This window comes from Cupressus sempervirens, chromosome 2 (assembly GCF_028749045.1).
Source record: "Cupressus sempervirens isolate cs-2001-9-10 chromosome 2, ASM2874904v1, whole genome shotgun sequence".
NCBI lineage: Eukaryota > Viridiplantae > Streptophyta > Pinopsida > Cupressales > Cupressaceae > Cupressus > Cupressus sempervirens.
This window is the reverse complement of record NC_143119.1, coordinates 186,760,540-186,781,455: the sequence shown is the minus strand read 5'-3', so window position 1 is coordinate 186,781,455 and position 20,916 is coordinate 186,760,540. Positions and strand designations below refer to the sequence as shown.

The 20,916-nt window shown below is 35.8% G+C and overlaps 1 protein-coding gene across 1 annotated transcript in view; it reads right to left on the bottom strand.

Annotated features, from left to right (window-relative positions):
• The window catches only part of LOC149571701 (uncharacterized), a 319,697-nt gene that overhangs the window by 131,588 nt on the left and 167,193 nt on the right, over window positions 1-20,916 (bottom strand). Inside the window, exons 8-11 of the mRNA XM_089813119.1 lie at window positions 11,441-11,497; window positions 11,301-11,362; window positions 11,150-11,204; window positions 26-162 (exon numbers count right to left, since the gene is read on the bottom strand). Of these exons, the coding sequence (XP_089669245.1) occupies window positions 26-162; window positions 11,150-11,204; window positions 11,301-11,362; window positions 11,441-11,497 (311 nt within the window). The remainder of the gene's footprint in view (window positions 1-25; window positions 163-11,149; window positions 11,205-11,300; window positions 11,363-11,440; window positions 11,498-20,916) is intronic.

Genomic DNA, 20,916 nt, shown 5'->3' with positions numbered 1-20,916 from the left:
ATTAATAAACATAAAGTAATCAAACCTTATTTGAAGAAAGTTGGAAGGAAAACAGAAAAATTCTGGAAGAAGCTCCTTTAGATCAGCAGCATTACTGAGTACATTCTCCCAAGATTCTTCCATGCTAACAAAAAGCCGATCTGGTGCATCAAATCGACCATTCTGCAATAACAGAAAATCATGACTAAAATTTATACATGCTAATCAATGTTGAAATCCCTATTCGGTAAGTCAGTTGTAATTGACATTAAATTTATTGGAGAGTCTAAAATCATAGATCTGGAAGTAAATGTAAATGCTAAACATTAAGGAAATAGCTAATTCAAAGTTGCAAGAGCACTATACTCAATTGATACTCATATTGACTGGCAGCTGGTTGTTTCTCAATTGGGATAAGCTTGCCATTGACAGCTCAATCAAGTCAAAAGTGAATGAAATTATTAAAATATGAGAGCTTAATATAGAATATCACAGTAAGAAAGCATAAACATTAATCACTGGAAAAGGCACTTGCCATTACATTTTAAGCTAACTACTTGTGAATGATTAACATGAGAAATTTTAGCCTTTAAGTTATTATTGGTGTTAAAATATGTAATGTATATGAAGCTAGCACCTGATATCCGTTTAGGAAACCTCTAATATTTTCCTTGTAGCACATTACCATGTGTTAAAAAAATATTGTACTCTGCACAAGTTCCAAGTTAAAATAGAGCAATTTCATCAAATATCTCAATTTATCTTTTATTAATAAGAATGGTGTGTGGTAATTTTCATATATAGTGTATGATATTTCATGTTCAATTTTTTTGGGGTGTTTCCTTATGCAACCTTTTGTAATGAGTCCTGCTGGCTCTATGCTGGTTATTGCTTTTTGCTTTTGAAAAGTTTGCAATTTTTTTGTGTTTTTAATATATATGTTTTTCTTTTTGAAAATTACAGAGATAATAATTACAGTGCATGGAAATTGCCAAAGTAATTCTGTTCAGCTTTGCACACTAAACTTATTCATTTCAAATTTTCAAGCAAAGACCACAGTGCAAGGAAGATATGATATTTGTAACAATTCATTTCAGGAACTTGTAATGGAACCTATTCCTGAAACAACTTTGCCAATTTATATGCAAATTTTCACAGGGAACTAATCACCGTAAAATATTATTAGCAAGCTGAAATTTTACTGGAGATACCTGGTGGTGAATTGATGCAGCTGTTTGAACTTCCTAATTGCAGGTTGTGATCTTGTTAATACAACTTCAGCGCTGTTGAATATGAATGAGTCATTTTTTATGAGGTGTCTCCGCACACCCTAACCCTCTGTCAATTCCCACACAGCCATGCTGTGGCTTTTCCTGCAATCCAACAGCAGTCAAATCATTTCCCATGTACTGTAGCTGGGCTGAGAAAATGATTTCTACGCCTTCACTCCAAATGCTGAAGGAATATATAATTCCAAACCCCCACGTCAAGAACCTCTTAACACAAATTATGCAATTGATCATTATAAAGTTTTCAAAATTCTGACTCCAACGCAACTTGAACGGGCAAAATAGGAGTTTAAATGCCAAAGTGACCAGTCAAACTTTGGTTCACCCAAGTATAAAGGCCGTCAAAAAGATGTAAAAAGATCATCCCCCCAAAAAGTGGTCAATATTAGTCTTAAATTAAAGAGCCCATCAAGAGCTTTCTAACGGCATTCGTTTTGTCGAAAATGAAGTTCATATGTGAAAGTTATTGTCGTTTGAAGTTAGAGGAAAGAGGCAAGTTTTGATGATGTCAGCATAATGATGTGGCAGCTTGAAACTTGGTTGCAACAAAATGCCAAATTTGGAATTCGAACCCATGATTAATAACCTACCAGCCATCCGCTCTAGCCGCTACACCACACGTCATCCTTGCTATTAATAGGTGCCATTTTTGTTAAACATCGTTTGAACCACTTGTTTCTATTAAAAGGGGGCCAGCACGAGTGGAACTCCCGACCACCAGCCTCCTAAAGGGGAGTATGACCATTGCGCTATTATAAGCACTTTAGTTTATTTTGGATGAGATGACATCTAAATTGTACCTATCCCGCCAACCTTATTTAAATAAAGTTATTTGTTAAAAACAAACCCCTAATTTTGGAGTGAAGTCATAACCAAAAAAATGATGAAGGGGTAAATATGAAGATGAAGTTGGTTAAAGGCAATTATTTTGTAATTATATGTTTTAGCCTAATTATGGCTAATTTTATGTATAGAAGAGGGTATTAGGCCTTTGAAAAGGCATCCAGGTGAAGAGGAGATTATGAACTTGAAGGCTTCTTGATAATTCCTATACATTAGAAAAATATTCTTTTATTGTGCTTGAAGGGAAGGTCTTGTGAACACTTGTAAATTCGTAATTGATATTTTGGAGCTAATCGAATTGGTCGCCTTATTGGAGAGGGACCCAAAGACGTAGTTTGACCCTCGGATGAACTCCATTATCAATTGTGTTTTGTTTTCTATCTCTCTACTCTTTCTTTCAATACATTACCTTATTGTGATTTGCTCATTTAATCATTTTAACTATGTTAAATTATTTAATTATGGATTTGAATTAACTTTATGTAATTATGTTAAGCATTCCTCTGTAAGTATCCTAGATCCTAATCAAATCAAGTTTGGTATCAAAGCTCTTGTGTGACTAGTATTGCAGATTTGAATGCTAACAAAATCAAAGATTCAACAAGGCGAAGGAAAGATCAACAAATACAATCCTGAGATCCGGAAACGAAGAACTAATCCACCGTCACAGGTGGGAGATAAAGGTGGTGGACAAGGTTCCGAAGATAAGAGTATCCAAAAGACTCTTTAGAATTTACAGTTTTAGTACAAGAAAGAGAAAAAAAAGATGCAAAGACATGTAGCTCGTGAGGGCTAAGGGAAAAAGAAAGGAGGTGATCGTGATCTTCCAAACACACCTCCATCTTCTCCTTCTACCCATTCTCAGTCTTCTAATATTTTTCAGGGTGGTAATAAGCCTAGGATAAAATTGGATGTAAAGTTTGACTTACCAAAGTATTGTGGGGAGTTGAACGCTGAGAAATTAGATGACTGGATTCAACAAGTTGAAGTCTATTGTATAGATCAAAACCTCTTAATTTATGCTGATAGAATTCAGTTAGCTACTCTTCGGTTAGGAGGTATAGCTCTAACTTGGTGGGAGAGTAGAACTCGAGATGAAACTTCACATCATGGTAGGTTCAATTTGTCTTGGTCAGAATTTGTTAGTGCTCTTAAGAAGCAATTCTATCCCCTAGGCCATATGCAATAGTTAATGATGAACTGGCAACGTTTTAGGTAAGGGATAAGTTTGTCTGTCCAAAAGTACACCCATAAATTTCAGAAAAGGTCCATTTCATTAAATGTTCCATTGTACAGCCAGGATACTTTACTTAAGTACATAGGTTGTCTTCACTCTTACCTTAGACATTCCATTTTGGTTTTGAATCCATGTAATCTAGATGAAGTATGTGTACAAGTGACACATTTAAAGTCATGGGGTAAGGGTACTTTCATTGATAAGGTCGATAAGAAGCCATCTAAGTTTGAAGGTAATTCCAAAGAAAAGGGAAGGGGAAAAAGGCAGCTACAATGAAGAAAGAGGGTGAAAAACCCCCATGCTCACATTGTAAGAAAGAAGGCCATGATGATTCTAAATGTTGGAAGTTGCACCCAGAAAAGAGGCCGAAGCAATATGATGGAAACAAAGGCAAACAAAAGATTACTGTTATAATTCAAAAGGATCTTGGATCTAATTCCGGAGATGAGACAAAGATCGTTGCTATCGGGATCCAAGGTAAAGGAAAAGGTATATATATCTCTTTCTCCAACTACAAGTTCTTCAAATATACATGCAAGTACAAGTAAAGAAACTTCTCCTAAGAATGATAAGCAAAGCAATGAATTATTTCATATTTGGGTTCTTATCAAACATACTAAGGTTGATATTTTGTTTGATATGGGTTCTCAAGTTAATTTGATATTTGAAGAAGTTGTTAAAAAGCTTAACTTGACTGCAATGCCTCATCCAAAACCATATCCTCTTAAATGAGTTTGTAATGATGCACAATTACAAGTAAATAAGCAATGTAATTGAGATTTGCTACCATTACAAACTTTGTAGATGAGGTAGAACCTAATGTAGTCCCTTTAGATATTTGTGGTCTTGTACGTGGGAGTCCATACCTGTATGATCGACAAGCTATCTTTTGTAGAGGGGAGAACAAAGTATCATCTTTTTAAAGATAAGTTTGAATACATTGTACAACCATATAAGATAAAGACTAATCTTTCACTAGTTAATGCTGGTCAAATGAAAAGGTTAGTCAATTCCAGTAAGAACTTTGTATTAATGCTTGTAAAAGCCAAAGAAGATGAAACATCTAAGGCATTCACGGGGTGTGATCCTAAACATAAGTCTGAAATGGTCAAGGTTATTTCTGCATATGAGGACTTGTTTCAAGAACTAAAAGGATTGCCTCCTAAGAGAGAGATACAACATGAAATTTAGTTACAGCAAGATGTGCCACGTTCTAATATCGACATGTATTGTTTATCAGTTCTGCAAAATGAAGAAATTAAGAACCAAGTTCAGGAGCTAGTTGAGACAGAAGTTATCAGTACGAGTACTTCTCCTTGTTGTTGCCCTATTGTGTTGGTTCCAAAGAAAGATTGGACTTGGTGAATGTGCATAGACTATAGGGCTCTGAACAAGATAACGGTAAAGAACATGTATCCTCTTCCTAGAATAGATGATTTACTTGATCAGTTGAAACATGCAATTTATTTCACTAAGTTAGACTTGCAAAGTGGATATCATCAAATTTGAATTGTAAAAGAACGATATCTTGAAAACTACTTTCAAGACAAAATTGGGACTATTTGAGTGGTTGGTCATGCCCTTTGGGCTTTGTAATGCACCAGCTACATTTATGAGTCATGAATGGTGTCTTTCATCCCTTTATTGATAATTTTGTCATAGTCTATTTCAAGGTATTTTTTAGTGGCTAATATTTGCAAATTGGCTAATTTTAGAATTTTTTGGCTAGTAATTTGGCTAATAATTTAAGATTTGATACAACCTAAATCGCCATAGTTTTATAAAATTTAGTTCTAGAATATTTAAAATCGCTCAATAATTTATTTTATTGAAAAATTTAAACTCAAATATTTGCCATAATATTTGTTACATGATTAGATTTGAGTCACCTAAACATAATTTATTATTGGAGAAATTAAATTGATTTGATCAATAATTATCATAATTATTAGTTACTTTAGGGATATATCACCAATATTTAGTTTTCACTATTGATTTAAAGTATATGTAACGATCCTCATAATATTCCACGAGGTAAAAAAATGTTCAATTTTGATTTGGAATATTCCATGGTGATTGATGAACTTCCTATTATTATTGAGATTCACCAATATTTTATATTAAAAAATATGATTTGAAAATAATCGCGAATTAACCATATTTAGAATAAAAAATTGAGACATTTGCCAATAGAAATAATTTTGTTTTTTCAGAATAATGAAAGATTTGCCAATATTTTATATCTTTTTTTGGAGGTGGCTTTCTTATAGTTTACGCTAGTCTCTTTAGATGATATCCTTATATTCAATAAGTCTTGGGATGATCATGTAATTCATGTAAAAAGAGTCTTGGATGTATTGAGACGAGAAAAACTTTATGTAAAGATGTCTAAATGCAAATTTGTGAAGACATTATTACTGTAGGCTATGTTGTAGGGAATGGTCAATTCAAAGTAGACCCGACAAAGGTCGAACATATTGTAAAATGATCTAAGCCAAGTATAGTTACAGTAGTCAGATTTTTCTTAGGTGTAATTCAATACTGGAGGAAGAACATTGCAATCTTCTCTTATATTGCATCACCATTGCACACATTAACCAGTGCAAAGGAAACTTTTCAGTGGGGAGGCCCACAGCATAACGCTTTCGACACTTTGAAGGAGAAGTTGAGCACTGCACCAATTTTGGCTTTACCACATTTACATCAACCATTTCAGATCAACGCAAATGTGAGTGGATTTGCCATGTGAGCTGTACCTTGTAGTAATGCAAGGAGGTGAACCAGCCTACTACCACTCTAAAACTTTTCCAAGAGTAGTAACTATCCCACTTATGATAAGGAACTTCATGCTTTAGTTCAGAGTATTAAGAAATGGAAATGCTACTTAATGCGGAAAGAAACTATAATCCACACTGATCACTAGCCACTTCAATATTTGCACTCACAATCTAAGTTGTAACAAAGTAGGCACTTTAGGTGGATGGGTTTTCTACAACAGTTTCATTCGGTAATTAAGTATAAGAAGGGTGCCCATAACAAAGTAGCAGATATGCTCTCTAGGCCTCCTATTAAGAATGCTTTGGTAATCCTTAAGAATAGTTCTATGGTTCATGAAAGTTTTTAGGAACAATATGCTAATGATGAGAACTTTAAAGATATCTATGCAGCTTTAATCCAGGGTAAACATGTAGAAGAGAAAAGTTACAATGCGCATGATAACTTGTTGTACCACTTGGGAAAACTATGCATTCCTAAAGATGAACAGGCACATACAATCCGAGAAGCACATACCTCTTTGACTGCAGGACATTTCAGGGTAAGTAAGACATTGGCTCAATTGCAAAAATATTGTTACTGGCAAACCAAGTAACAAGAAATTGGGTTTGTACACACCTTTACCTGTACCATCCCATCCATGGGAAAGTATGTCTATGGACTTTGTGTGGGGTTTGACTATGTCTAGGAAGGATCATGATTATTTGTATGTAGTAGTTGATCGGTCCAGCAAAATGTGTATTTTAATGCCTTGTAAAAAGGTCATTGTTGAATTGACAACTCATTTGTACTTTCAATTTGTATGGGTTCATTTTGGGTTACCTACTTCTATTGTATCCGATCAAGATTCTCAATTCCTAGGGGAAATTTGGTCATCTTTATGGAAACTCATGGGCACCAGGCTAAATATAGCCTTCCATCCACAGACTGGCGGACAAACAAAATTAGTCAACAGGATAGTTGTTCATCTGCTCAGACATTACTGCAATAAGCATCCTAAGTTGTGGGATGAAAGTCTTCATTATGTGCAGCATGCTTACAACCATGTAGCACTCTCCTACAAAGGGGTCTCCTTTTGAGACTTGCTTTGGATACTTGCCTAAGACACCAATGGATTTTATTTTTGGGAAGGATAATGTTGTAGATGGACACCATGATGCAAAAAAGGATTTAAAGTTCATTCAAATGGTCCAAGCAATGCATCAAATAGTAGAAGCACAGTTGGAGTAGAGCCAAGCAAAATACAAGGCTCGCCATGATAAGCATCGCATCAATCACCATTTCCAAGTTGGTGACAGCATTTGGTTACATATTAGTAAGGAAAAAATGCAAGGTGAAGGAAAGAAGCTCAAACCTATTCGGTATGGTCGTTTTGAAATCATAGAGAAGATTGGTACCAATGCCTTTCACCTTAATCTTCCTCCATACATGAAAATTTACTCGGTTGTCAATGTTGAGAATCTTAAGGTTTATGAACCTCCAATGATCTTAGATGAAGACACTGACATTCAGGTTCCATCGGTTGGTGATCTTTCACCAAAGTACATGTCAAAGTTGCCAGAAGATGTTGTCCTTGACAGGAATGTCAGAACTTCAAGAAGAGGACAAGTTGAATACCTCTGTGTGGGATTGAAGGGGATGCATCCAAGCAAGGCAAGATGGATGGAGATTGGTAAATGAGGGTACTTTACCCTCACTAATTTTATGAGTGATCAAAATTTCGGAGGTCCACAAGCTCTTGAGTGGGGAGGCTTGATCCGGGGGATAAAAATCAATGAAATTTGAAGTGTCCCCAAAGCTCCAAGAATCAACACCATTACAAAGTTTTCATAATTCTGACTCCAACACAACTTGAAGGGGCAAAATCGGAGTTCAACTGCCAAAGTTATGGCCAATCAAACTTGGTCACACCAAGTACAAAGGCTGTAAAAAAGATGAAAAAACTCATCATCCTGAAAGTGGTCAATATTAGTCTCAAATTTAAGAGCCTGTCAAGAGCTTTCTAACGGCATTTGTTTCGTCGAAAACAAAGTTCATATGTGAAAGTTATGGTTGTTTGAAGTTGGAGGGAAAAGGCAAGTTTTGATGACGTTGGCAACCTAGTCAACATAATGACATGGCACCTTGAAAATCAGTTGCAACAAAATGCCAAATTTGGGATTCAAACCCATGATTGATAACCTACCAATCTCCACTCTAGTTGCTACACCACACATCATCCTTGCTATTAATATGTGTCATTTTTGCTAAACACGGTTCAAATCACTTGTTTCTATAAAAGGGGGGCCAGCTGAGTGCAACTCTCGACCACCAACCTCCTAAAGGGGAGTATGACCATTGCACTATTATTAGCACTTTAGTTTATTCTAGATGAGATGACATCTAAATTGTACCTATCCCACCAACCTTATTTAAATAAGGTTATTTGTCAAAAACAAACCCCTATTTGTATGAAGATGAAGTTGGTTAAAGGGGATTATTTTTGTAATTATTTGTTTTTGTCTAACTATGGCTAATTTTATGTATAAAAGGGGGTGTTAGGTATTAGGCCTTTGAAAAGGCATCCAGATGAAGAGAATGAGATTATATGAACTTTAAGGTTTGTTGATTATTCCTACACATTAGAAAATTATTCTTCTATTGTGCTTGAAGGGAAGATCTTGTAAACACGTGTAATTGATATTTTGAAGCTAATCAAATCGGTCACCTTATTGGGGAGGGACCCAAAGACGTAGTCCGACACCTAGACGAACTCTATTATCAATTTTGTTTTGCCTCCTATCTCTATTGTCTTTCTTGTAATTACGTTAATTCACTTAATTACAGATTTGAATTAACTTCATGTAATTAAATTAAGAATTCCTCTATAATCGTCCTAAATCCTAATCAGATCACTCTTTTTTGAGGCAGTGAACATTTTGTACATAAATATCTAGTTGTTAAGACCTACCATGATCATCATATCCATCTTTAACCACCTAAGCTATGATTATGGGGTGTGCTATGCATTATTTATTATGCATTTAAATTAGTATCCAAAATTTAGCATGTACTAAAGCTTACTTGGGTACTCTATGCTTATGTAGATATCTATTTGAGATGTGGAAAAGTGTGAAAGACAACTCGCTACCTTAGTGAGTTGCTTGTTTGTAAACCTCACTTGGTCAGTTAATCTTTCAATAATTGTTGTTAGTCAGACCTCTTAGTTTGGACATTTCATGTCTATGCTTATATCTTACTCATACTTGAGTCTCTCAAAGTCCTTGTAATTCTATTTAACAACCTCACTGTAATTGAAATAGCATCTCATTCCATCGCACATAAGTTTTTCTTCTTGCTATTTCCTAGCATTCTCATCTCACTTCATTCCTAGGTGCCCTCTAGTGCTCACTAATTTGTAAAAGCTTTCAATCCTAAAAAGTCTCTAAATTTCATAGTCTAATCAACTTTTCCAAGTCAAAAATTGGCATGCACACCTAAGTCTTGTAACTATACCCCAAATGCTAGAGATAAAACTAAATAAAGCAATCAAATGGGTAGCCTTGTAATATCTGATGCCTAATTACCATAGACTCCTAAAGCGCAAAGATCAAAAACCTTTGATCAAGATTATGCAGATCCACTAAGGAACCTCTTGAGTCTATATCAATAGTATCACATACCTCGAATATCAAAGTAAGGCATTTGTAAATAAAATGCTTATCTATCAATCTCGTTACATGACCAAAGACTAGATCCTACCTCCATCTAGAATAGGGTGTTCCAATTTAAAATTACAGCCAACAAGCATATGCCCTATAAACTGACCAAAACAAGTCCAAACACAAGAAACAATGTTTTTGGAAATAGTCAAGTTTGAAGTAATGAGCCATCTTGGAATCTAGATTTTATGGAAAGGTCTTAGTGACATAAATATGTGTTAGTAAGTGTCCTGTATCACAACTTTATGTATCATATTCTTTCAGGGAAGAAGTTGATGAAGATTTTCCACTAATTTATATAAATAGAATGAGCAGATCATTAGGAGAGCTAACTGGCTTCATGAGTAAACACCAACATCATCGATATCCAGCAAGATCAAGGCATGTGACTGTTTTTCAAGAACAGTGTGCCCAGTGGGGGTAGCTCTCATACACATGCAGAATCACCACCAGATATAAGTTTGTGAAGAAAATAAGCTGCAAAATGGAACGAATTCTCCAAAATCCATGAAAAGCTAAGAAAAATCCACATAGACATCACTTAAATAAACTGATTTAAAGAGAGAAAGAAGAGATTTAGAAATATCAATTTAAATCAATAAAAAAAATGGAATATGAAAAAACCAAGCAATCTTTAAGCATCCTAGTTTCGTCCAATGCCTACAAAGCCGTGCATCCAAAAGGGACTGGTGATTTCACCCCATTGGTGTCTTCGTTTGCCAATATTGCTACTGTCACCATACTCTAGAGTCCTAACACCATACGCACATGCTAGAGGCTACAATGAAGTAGTATCAGAAACTGCTTGAGAATCATTTGGACGTTTGTCCCGGGCAGAATGACAAATTAGCATAACATTATTAATACAAATTGGCAAACCATTATTAATATGTAGTGCAGATAACTGTTATTAATATGTAGTGCAGCTTTCTTTCTCATAACCTTTCGTTTTTACCATATTTTACGTATCGAAAATGGAAAATATGTTTCATATCATATACCGCATCAACTATTAGATTGGACTGTTTAACTTTAATTGTAACTTCTGATCTGTCTTACCAAGACTATGAAAAGGCCAAATCAGATCTTTTCAACATACCAACGGTAGCTCTATACAAACACAGCAAGCACTTCTTGTGTGTTATCAACATTGTATCTAGTAAACAGCATGGTCCTTGTATCTTTCAGATTATACATTTTTCAAGGTCCACTTCAAGCAGAATTGCTTCTACAATTTAGTCACGTCTTTTCTCAATATTAACGAGAATTTTGTCGTATTCAGCCTTTGGAAAACATTATGGAAATTTTACAAGGTTAAATGGAACCTGCAAACGGAGCATGTGAGCAGGTGCTGCACGAACAAGCCAATACAGGACATACCTGAACCAAAGTATTTGATCACTTGATATTTGATTACAATAACTTACTAAAATAATAATGAAAAGTAACAAGAGTACCAAAGTTCAAAGTGCTCACCCAGGCGTGGAATAATGAGTACCATACAGGAAAGGTGGATCAGAGCTACCGCCCTCAAGAATCTGCATAAAATGTTAGATTATCAGCTACCATTTAAAATTGAAAAATATTATTTCCATTCATATTTGAGTTAATTATACCTGCATATATCGATCCTTAAATATAGCAAGCCGTTCAGGATTAAGAGCACCAACTGGCTGCATGAACCAAATACAGGTAAAAAATGTTATCCATGAAAATATTATACTGGAACAATAGGTACAGATAAGTAGTATTGTATTCCGGAATATATTCATGCATCTAATGAATGCCATCTTCCCCATGAACTGTAGATATGTACAAAACATAACTAATCTAGCATGATTTCAAATTTTTTGTTTTCCCACAAAATATATTTTTCCAGTTACTCCATTAGTAGAGGGAGTTAAGACTATATGTTGTCAAAAAACAAAATCTTCTTTTAAGCAAAATAAAGTAGAGCTTCCATTATTGTGACAAGATCCATAACACAAGCAACCACTATGTCTCAGCTCAAGAACATTGACCAATAAAATTAAAAAGAATAATTGTAAAAACCTCTACTGGTTCTCACTCTCACAAACACCAGATTGCTTTACCCTAGATGTTTGTCATTTTGTCAAACACTTTGCATACAACCTCTTTACTTGCTGTTTTGTGTTTCAGACTGATAATGATTGCTTGAAACGATATCAAGTGTAATTTAAATGCTCCCAAATGGTTACTAAGATGTCTAGGCAAAGACCTGCAGTGCAATTGCAATTCCAGTAACTTTTTGAATGCATATAGATTTCACACAATGTAAATATGCACCTACAACACCTAGACATTAATGCACAAAGTTAACATGCAAACTGAATATTAATGAGACAACTCTTAACATTCAGCTCCTTGTGACTCCAATTATATTAGAATGCAATGAAATTAATTACAAATTGAAATGTTAAGCAAGAGCCCATGATTCTTGGCTTACAATAGTGTATACAATGCAAATACCAAACTGATATAAATGTGCATCCATAGCTGCTTAAGAACACCAACTCTAATAAATGAAGATGATGCCAACTATACTAAAAATAACATGAAAGAAAATGCTCCAAACAAGTGTCTAGAGCCCTTTATGATTTCCTTCAACTCACTCAACTTTAACATCAGCTGAAGAATTAAATAAACTTCAATGGAACCCTTCAGCTGTTGTACTGTAGCATTTCACTGCACATGCATTTCTGTAGCACCAAGATTAAAACTTGAAATCTGATATTTATGGCCACAAATAAGAGCATGCAAAACCCTTCCAACCTGCAATGTATTGTCTTCCAGAATCGATCCTCAATGATCGGATGAAGACCCTATGCAAATACAGGAACCTCTGCTAGGCATCTCAGTGTATAGTTTCAACACCTCAAAGCTGTCAAACAATGAAGAAAACTTGCAAAGTTCTTCTTGAAACTCTTACCAATGAGAAGAGAAATTCAACAAGTATGGAGAGAGCAAAATCATCAAATTCAATGTGTGATAATGAAATCTTAAGCCCCTTTTTATTCTTTCTTGTGAGAGCTCAAACACATTCCTTACCAATGTGGGATAAAAGATATATTCCCACATATTTGCTTCTGTTTCATTTAAAGTTATATAACTTTTGTGTGTTTTACAAAGCTATGACTTAGGCACCATTTAAAATAAAATTTAGTCACTTAAAGAACTAATTGATGGGTCGTGGCCCTACGTCCTTTTGAATGATCATTAATGTGACTTTACTAAATAAATTTATTATTAGTTATTTAATTTCATTAATTATACTCCTATTTTTAATAATAGTTTCAATAATTATACTCCTTTTTTTAATAATTCCTAAGACAAACCATGGAGTGCCACTGCAAATAGGGTTATGGCTAGTCATCAAATGCCCTGCTAAATTTAGTAACCCTCCTCATTAACTTACTATAAATAGAGTCCTTAGAATCACTCTAAACGAAGGTAACAAAAAACTACAACTAATGACATTCTACACTGTACCATGACTATCTCTAGCAGCCATTGCCAAATAAAGCAACAACTAGGATAACTAACTTACTGTAAATAGTAAGTCTTTCAAACTACTTCAAATAAAGTGCTAATATACTTGGACCTGGTTAGCATCCCCTCTGCACCCTAGAGATGTCCCAAAATTGCAGGTAACTGTGAACCATATACATCCCCACGAGGGTCATAGTAATGGACTTATCTAGTCCTCTTAGAGTCATTCAGAAAAATGGGACATTATAGTCCTCCCTACCCAAACATTGCTTGTCCCCAAGCAATGTCGTAGCCAAAAACGAACCTCATAGACCACCTTGATCCCAAGGACAAAATTATGTAATGTCCCAACTATACACAAAAGGCTCTTGTACTATTAACACCTAGATAGACGACAATTGTCAAATCAACACAACTCTGATAGTAGGTGTTAAAGGGATAAACAATCTCATCGGAACTCAACTAGTCTATAGTACCAACTCTGTCAACACCTAAGTCCCAATATAATTGACACTCACATCCAGTTGTACTGTCGCGATAGTAATAACCAAAGGTTCCTGTAACACGACTACCATCCTCTGTTGAATTGTCCTGGATGTGTCAATATTGCAACTGATCTAATTGTAATTAGCAATCCCATTTGGAAAATATGGTGCTAACTCATCCCACAATGAATGGTATAAGCTAAGAGTCGGTCCACGCTAACTAATCAACAACTCCTTCAAATGCGAATAAAAAAATATGATGAGCACTTGTCACTATGAACTCGCAATAAAATGCTGCAATCTACATCAACAACTCATCATCAACTATACTGGAATTGTGTGATGGCTCTAATCTCTAATTTGCAACTGCTGATGAGGAAGGATCCCTAACTACTTGGTCTACAAATCCCACCATGAAATCCCTATGAGGAAGCATCATAGCCAAAGTATCTAAAATAGTCCCCATAAAACATCTGATAAGTCCTGACCCCTACATGAGAGTATTTTAGAAGAATTTGTATGTTCCCTCCTATAATTTGAGACTAGCAAGTAAATACTCTACAAACGTGTTATAGAACCAAAATAGGGAGACCTGTAACTGGCCATCCTGACTCTGGTAAACAACAAGTTGTCGATCACTATCAGCTACAAATGATAGAGTAACAGATTCATTTTCAGGAAAAGGGAGCAATTCACCTTAAAAGCTATACTCCCAACTAGATGATACCCTATGCTTCTTCTATGAAGGTGATGAAGAAGTCATTTACCAACACACGACTCTCATGGAAGTCCATCACTATGACTTGAGAACTATTCATAATCAAATCAACATCAACTGACACTATACTGATCTCCAAAGAACCTAATATAACCTACAATTCTCTATTGCTTTCAACGATAGTGCTCATCTCCAAAGTGTCGGACTTAGTGATGGATGTAGGCACATCCTTACTACATTCTATGGTTTTCGATCCTCACAAGCCACTATTGTAGATATCTGCGTTGTAACAATAGCCAGTGAAGACTGCACTAATCTCAACTCCGCAATCATCTCATCCAAATGTGACTATGATTCCTAGAGAGCCAACTAAGTACACTGCAAAGAGTCCATTGTCACCTCAAGCTCATAGGATAGTTCGTCAACCTCCTCCTTTTCGTTTAAGGAAACATAACATATACAATCTCTCTCGAGCACCAGATCTTTTAACAAGAATAATATGTCTTATAATCCCGATAGCCTCTCGGAGAACAAGAAACTCCTCAAGGGAAAAACCACTCACTATACCCAACTGTCGTAGGGGAACTCCAACCAAAGGTATCTAACAGTGTTATGCAACATCAAAGAAGTGCTCTAAAGATGTGGGAATCATGCTATCGTAAACCTTCAGCTGCCCAATCAAATGACAAGGAATCTATAATTGCTAACTCCTACACATCTCCTCTAACCCAAACTTGGCACTGTGAACAAAGGTTGCCTCAAAGTCACTCACCTAATGAAGTGCAACACCATGTGTGCTATCATCAATACACACATTAACAACTAAGGTTATTGGGTACCTCACTGGATGGCTCATCTGGCACAATGGTAGCTGCTGATCCAATATTATCATCACACACTCTCAATCCCACTATCATTGCCTAGCCTTCAAATGCATGATTTTAGGAACTCATGCCAACAGCTGCATTATCCAACTCAGCCTGACATAAATTCCAATCACACTCCACATCCAATATGTCCAACCTAAGCATTAACATGTGGTAACTCAAAAGGAATGTCGTGCACATACGTAGCTACCACTGTATCATCATGATGTCAAAAATTCCCACTGCTGTCATGCAAATTAGAGCTAATGTGGCTATCAATATCCATGTTATCTTCCTCAATATCATCAATAACATGTGCACTATTGTCCATAACTCTATCCACAATATTTTGGGACTTTTCTTCAACACCAAGTGCAACTGTAATCTCATGTGGGCCACTGCTGTTATACAAATCAGACTTGAAGTTTTGACTAAAAACATTTCCTTTCTCATTAATGGTGTCCATTCTAGCATCACATTTCTTCCTTTGGAAAAATGATATCATGTTCTGCTCAAGTTTTGGATTTGAAAACACATTTGTCATCCATTTGTCGTTTTGCTTCAACTTATTCACCAACAATTCAAATGTTTCACAATACCATCCCATTATTTATGATTACTGACCATAATTCTGATATATGCACGATAAATTCTGTTTCCCTACCCCAAAGGATGGTAGGAAACCGCTCTCGTACCATTGCAAAAACCCCTACTGGTTCTAACTCAAACAAACATCGGATTGCTTCACTTCCAGATATTTGTCATTTTATCAAACACTTTGCATACAACCTCTTTACTACTTGTTATGTGTTTCAGAATGACAATGATTGATTCAGATGATGCCAAATTTGATTTAAATGCTTCCAATGGTCACTAAGATGTCTAGGCAAAGAATTATAGTGCAGCTGGAATTCTTTTGACCTTTTGAATCCATATAGATGTCACACACAATGTAAATATACATCTAGAACAGCTACACATTAATGCAAACAATTGGCATGTGAACTGGGCATTAACGAGGCAACTCTTGGCATTTGATTCCGTGTGACTCCAATGATATTAGAATGTAATGAAATTGATTAAAAATAAAACGTCAAGCAAAAGCCCATGATTCTTGGCTTACAATACTGTATCTATACAAATACCAAACTGATATAAATGTGAATCTACAGCAGCTTAAGAATGACAACTAATATAAATGAAGATGATGCCAACTACACTAGAAATAACATGAAAGAACATGTTGCAAACAAGTGCCCAAAGCAATTGATGATTCCCTTCAACTCGCTCAAACTTTAATAGTAACTGACGAATTAAATAAACTTCAATGAAACCCTTCAGCTGACATACTGTAGTGTTTCACTGTCCATGCATTACTGCAGCAGTAAGATTGAAAAATGAAATCTGATATTTATGGCTGCAAATATAAGCATGCAAAACCCTTCCAACCTGTAAAGTATTGTTGTCCAAAGTCGATCCTCAATGATCAGATGAAGACCCTATGCAATCTCAGTGCATAGTTTCAAGAGCTCAAACCTGTCCAACAATGGAGAAAACTTGCAAAGTTTCTTCTTGAAACCCTTGCCAATGAGGAGAAATTCACCAAGTATGGAGAGAGCAAAATCGTCAAATTCAATGTGTGAGAAAGAGCTCTTCAGCCGTTTTTTACTCTTTCTTGTGAGAGCTCAAATACATCCCTTACCAATGTGGGATAACATATATATTCCCACAGTTTCTTATAACTTATATAGACTTCCCATAGTTTTGACTTAGGCATCATTTATGATAAAATTAAGTCACTTAAGGTCATGGCCCCATTGTCCTTTTATATGATCATATATGTGTGAGAAAGAGCTCTTCAGCCGTTTTTTACTCTTTCTTGTGAGAGCTCAAATACATCCCTTACCAATGTGGGATAACATATATATTCCCACAGTTTCTTATAACTTATATAGACTTCCCATAGTTTTGACTTAGGCATCATTTATGATAAAATTAAGTCACTTAAGGTCATGGCCCCATTGTCCTTTTTTAATATTTCCTAAGTCAAACCATAAACGTCCACTGGAAATGTGATTATGACAGGTCATTAGATGCCCTGCTAAATTTAGTAACCGTTCTCACTGACTTACTATAAATAGTAAATAGTAAGTCCTCAAAATCTTTCCAAAACATAGTTACAGGACTCGGACTCGCCTTTGACTCGGAAAGTCAAAATCCGACTCGGACTCGGACTTGGCAATCGGACTCAGCCGGGACTCGGCAAGGACTCGCACAATCGAAAAACCCATGAAATTCAAAGATTTTTAAGGATTTAACGATTTTCAGAATTAATATACAGTGAGAAAAAACACCTTCCACAAATCTTTATCTTTTTTAATTTTGAAAAAAAAATAAAAATTTAAAAGAGTCCTGGGCTCAGGACTCGGCAGAGTCCCTGGACTCACAGAGTCCACGTGGACTCTGCAAGGACTCGGCCGAGTCAGAGTCCAGAGGCCATTTGCCTCGGAAAGGCTGCCTCTGCCTCGGACTCGCAGAGTCCCATTACACTGCTCCAAACAAAGCTAGAAGGAAAATGCAACTGATGACATTTTGGATTGTACAATAACTGTCTCCAATAGCCACTACCAAATATAGCAACTGCTAGGATTATTAACTTACTATAAATAGTAAGCCCTTCAAATTGCTTGAAATGAAATGCTAATATACCTAGACCTGGTTAGTATTTGCTCTGCACCCTAGAGATGTCCCAAAGTAGCAGGTGACAGCAAACCAATGTGCATTCTATGCAAATGACAAGCCCATGAGGGTCACAATAATGGACTAATCCTGTCATCTCAGAGTCACTCAGAAAAGGGGGACATTACAAGAATGACCATTCTAAACACTATACTTCCATTTATTAATTTTTAAAAGTGCTTTTACATAATGACAAGTGCATGCCAATGAATGAAAAGTTCACCAGAATAAGTCTATCAAAAAGCAAGCTAATTAGATTCAATAGAAGGGCAAGTCCTCTATGAAGAAGACAAAGCATCAATGAAGATCAGTCTACCTAACTAACCACAACAAGGTCTTTCAATTCAGCAGTAAATATAAACATGTTTCAAAGAAAATAATGAAATGACTAATGAACTTTCTTCAAAATTTGTCAATTTTCTATTAATCAGTAGTCAGTCATAACGGTTTGATGTAAGAATATTGACAAAGAGAAGAGGTCCGAACTCACGGTATCTTCCAAAGATTTATTGAAGGATGAATTGAATATTTCCTTTTGCTTTTCCTTTCATTAGAACTGAGGAAGTCAGGTTTACCAAAATTTCAGTGTCTGCAATTTTGGGAGCTAACTTTCAATACCTTAGAACCCTTAGCAATTAATTTTTTATAATTTGCATCCTGAAGCTATCGTTCCAGTTGAGTTTTGCGAAATAAAAGGTTTTCAAAGTTTCATTATAACTCATAGTTACACCACCCTGGGGGACGGGGGGACGGCGAAACGGGGGGACAAGTTTCCGGGACGGGGGGACAGAGGGGCCTTAATTTGGGGACGGCGGGGGGACGGTGGGGGGACGGCGGTAGGGGACAAGAGGGGTGTATATATCTATGCATATGGTATTTAAAAATGTTAGTTATGAAAATATGCATTGCAATATAGGATGTAAAGATGTAAAAGAGTGAATACTTGAAACATTGCATTGAATTGGAACATCGAACATTAAACATAAATAGTTGAATTTGCAAATAGTGAATAGTAGGATGTCCCCCATCCTCGGTGGAGGTGGTGGAATCTAGTGGCACCGCTGGGGACGGGGAGACGGAGTCCCCAAGTCTCCGGTGCGTTGAAGTCTCCGAGACGTCGGGCAAAAAGGGGGGGGACGCGTCCCCGTGTTACTATGTTATAACTTCAGAATTCCATCATAATCAAAGAAAGTTACCAAAATATTCAGTGCCGGCAATTTTGGGAACTAATTTTCAATATCTTAGAATCCTTGGCAGTTAATTTTTCAAAAATTGCATACTGAAGTTATCATCCCAGTTAAGTTTTTCTGAATAAAAGGTTTTCAAAGTTTCATTATAACTTCAGAGTTCCATCATAATCAAAGGAAAAAAAAAAAATCAGAGCTGCCTATCCAAGAGACCATAGTTCAAGGACTCTTTGTCCTTGCCTCAGACTCAGAAAGACTAGCAAGTCCGTGAGCAAGTTGAGTCTACTTGCCACAGACTCGCAAGCCAAGTCCGAGTGAGTCATCACCTTGGACTCTCGATTTTTTGACCTGGACTCTACTCAGGTCCTATATCAGGACTCCCTAGGTCTTTGCAAAAGACTCTCAGTGCTATCTTCAAATGCACAGTCAACATCAAAACATGTTTTTCTTTTTTTCACTTTTCTTACTTTTTTTGTTTGTTATTGCTCAAAGCAGGTCTGTATGGTTTGAAGAAGGTGAGGAAACAAGATCAAAGTGACAAAGGACAAGGACTTTGACCTTAAAGAAGAAGAATCAAGTCATCATTTAGATAACTCAGCACCTACTAGTTCAAGGTCTGAAAACTGAATATTAGGAGTGTACTGTTTTTCACAATTGGATATTTATAAACTTATGCTACTGTTACACATTTAAAAGTTTGAAACTATGAGTATGAATGATGAAATTGCAAATATTTAAGTGTTTGAAGATAATATGACGTGTGATGTTTCAATTATGGTTCTTTTGTTCTCTGAATGCATTAATTTTTATTTTTATTTTCATAAAACTACATTTTTTCTCTTTTCTCAAGTTCAAGACCAAGTTTTTGGTTTGTGGAATCTGAGAAGAGTCTAAGTTTTCCAACTATGCAAAAGACTATTTTTGGTGAGCAGCTTTAGTTGTCTGTAAAGACTAAAGAACATATTTTGAAAAGTCTGTCTTTAACTTGTGCTATTTTCAGGAAGAGTATATATTGAAAACTCTATCTTTAGCTGGTATTTTTTCATTGCCCGCACTATTTTTAAAAACTTTTATTATTTAGCCTGGTCTGCTATTTATTATTATCTATTTTAGGCTACTCTTAGAACACTTGCCATGTGAGGGGGACATGAAGTCTAAGTGGGAGCTTCCAATAATTTCTAGTGACACTTGACTAGACATTTATAAGAGTTTATATATAGAATCAATGCATAGTATTTTATAACCAAACTTGCATTGCATGCAAGCACTTACTCTTGAAAAGAAAGAAGTTATAATAATGTCCACAATTAACCGATGTAAATCAACACGATTGGACATTAGAACAAAGAAACAACAGAGAGGTCCAAGAAGAGAGAACCCTAGAACCATGAAAGTAAAAGTACATAAGACAAAATAAATCATTCTGCCACTTAACAAATAACAATTCAAAAATCAATCAAGGGTGAACAAGAGCCCCAAAAATATGTCCTGATGAAGACTAGAAGGAAATATCATCGAATATCCTTATTTGTGTCTGAAATGGAAGTCATATCAACTATCATCCGTCAGAATGAGAGATAATAGGCA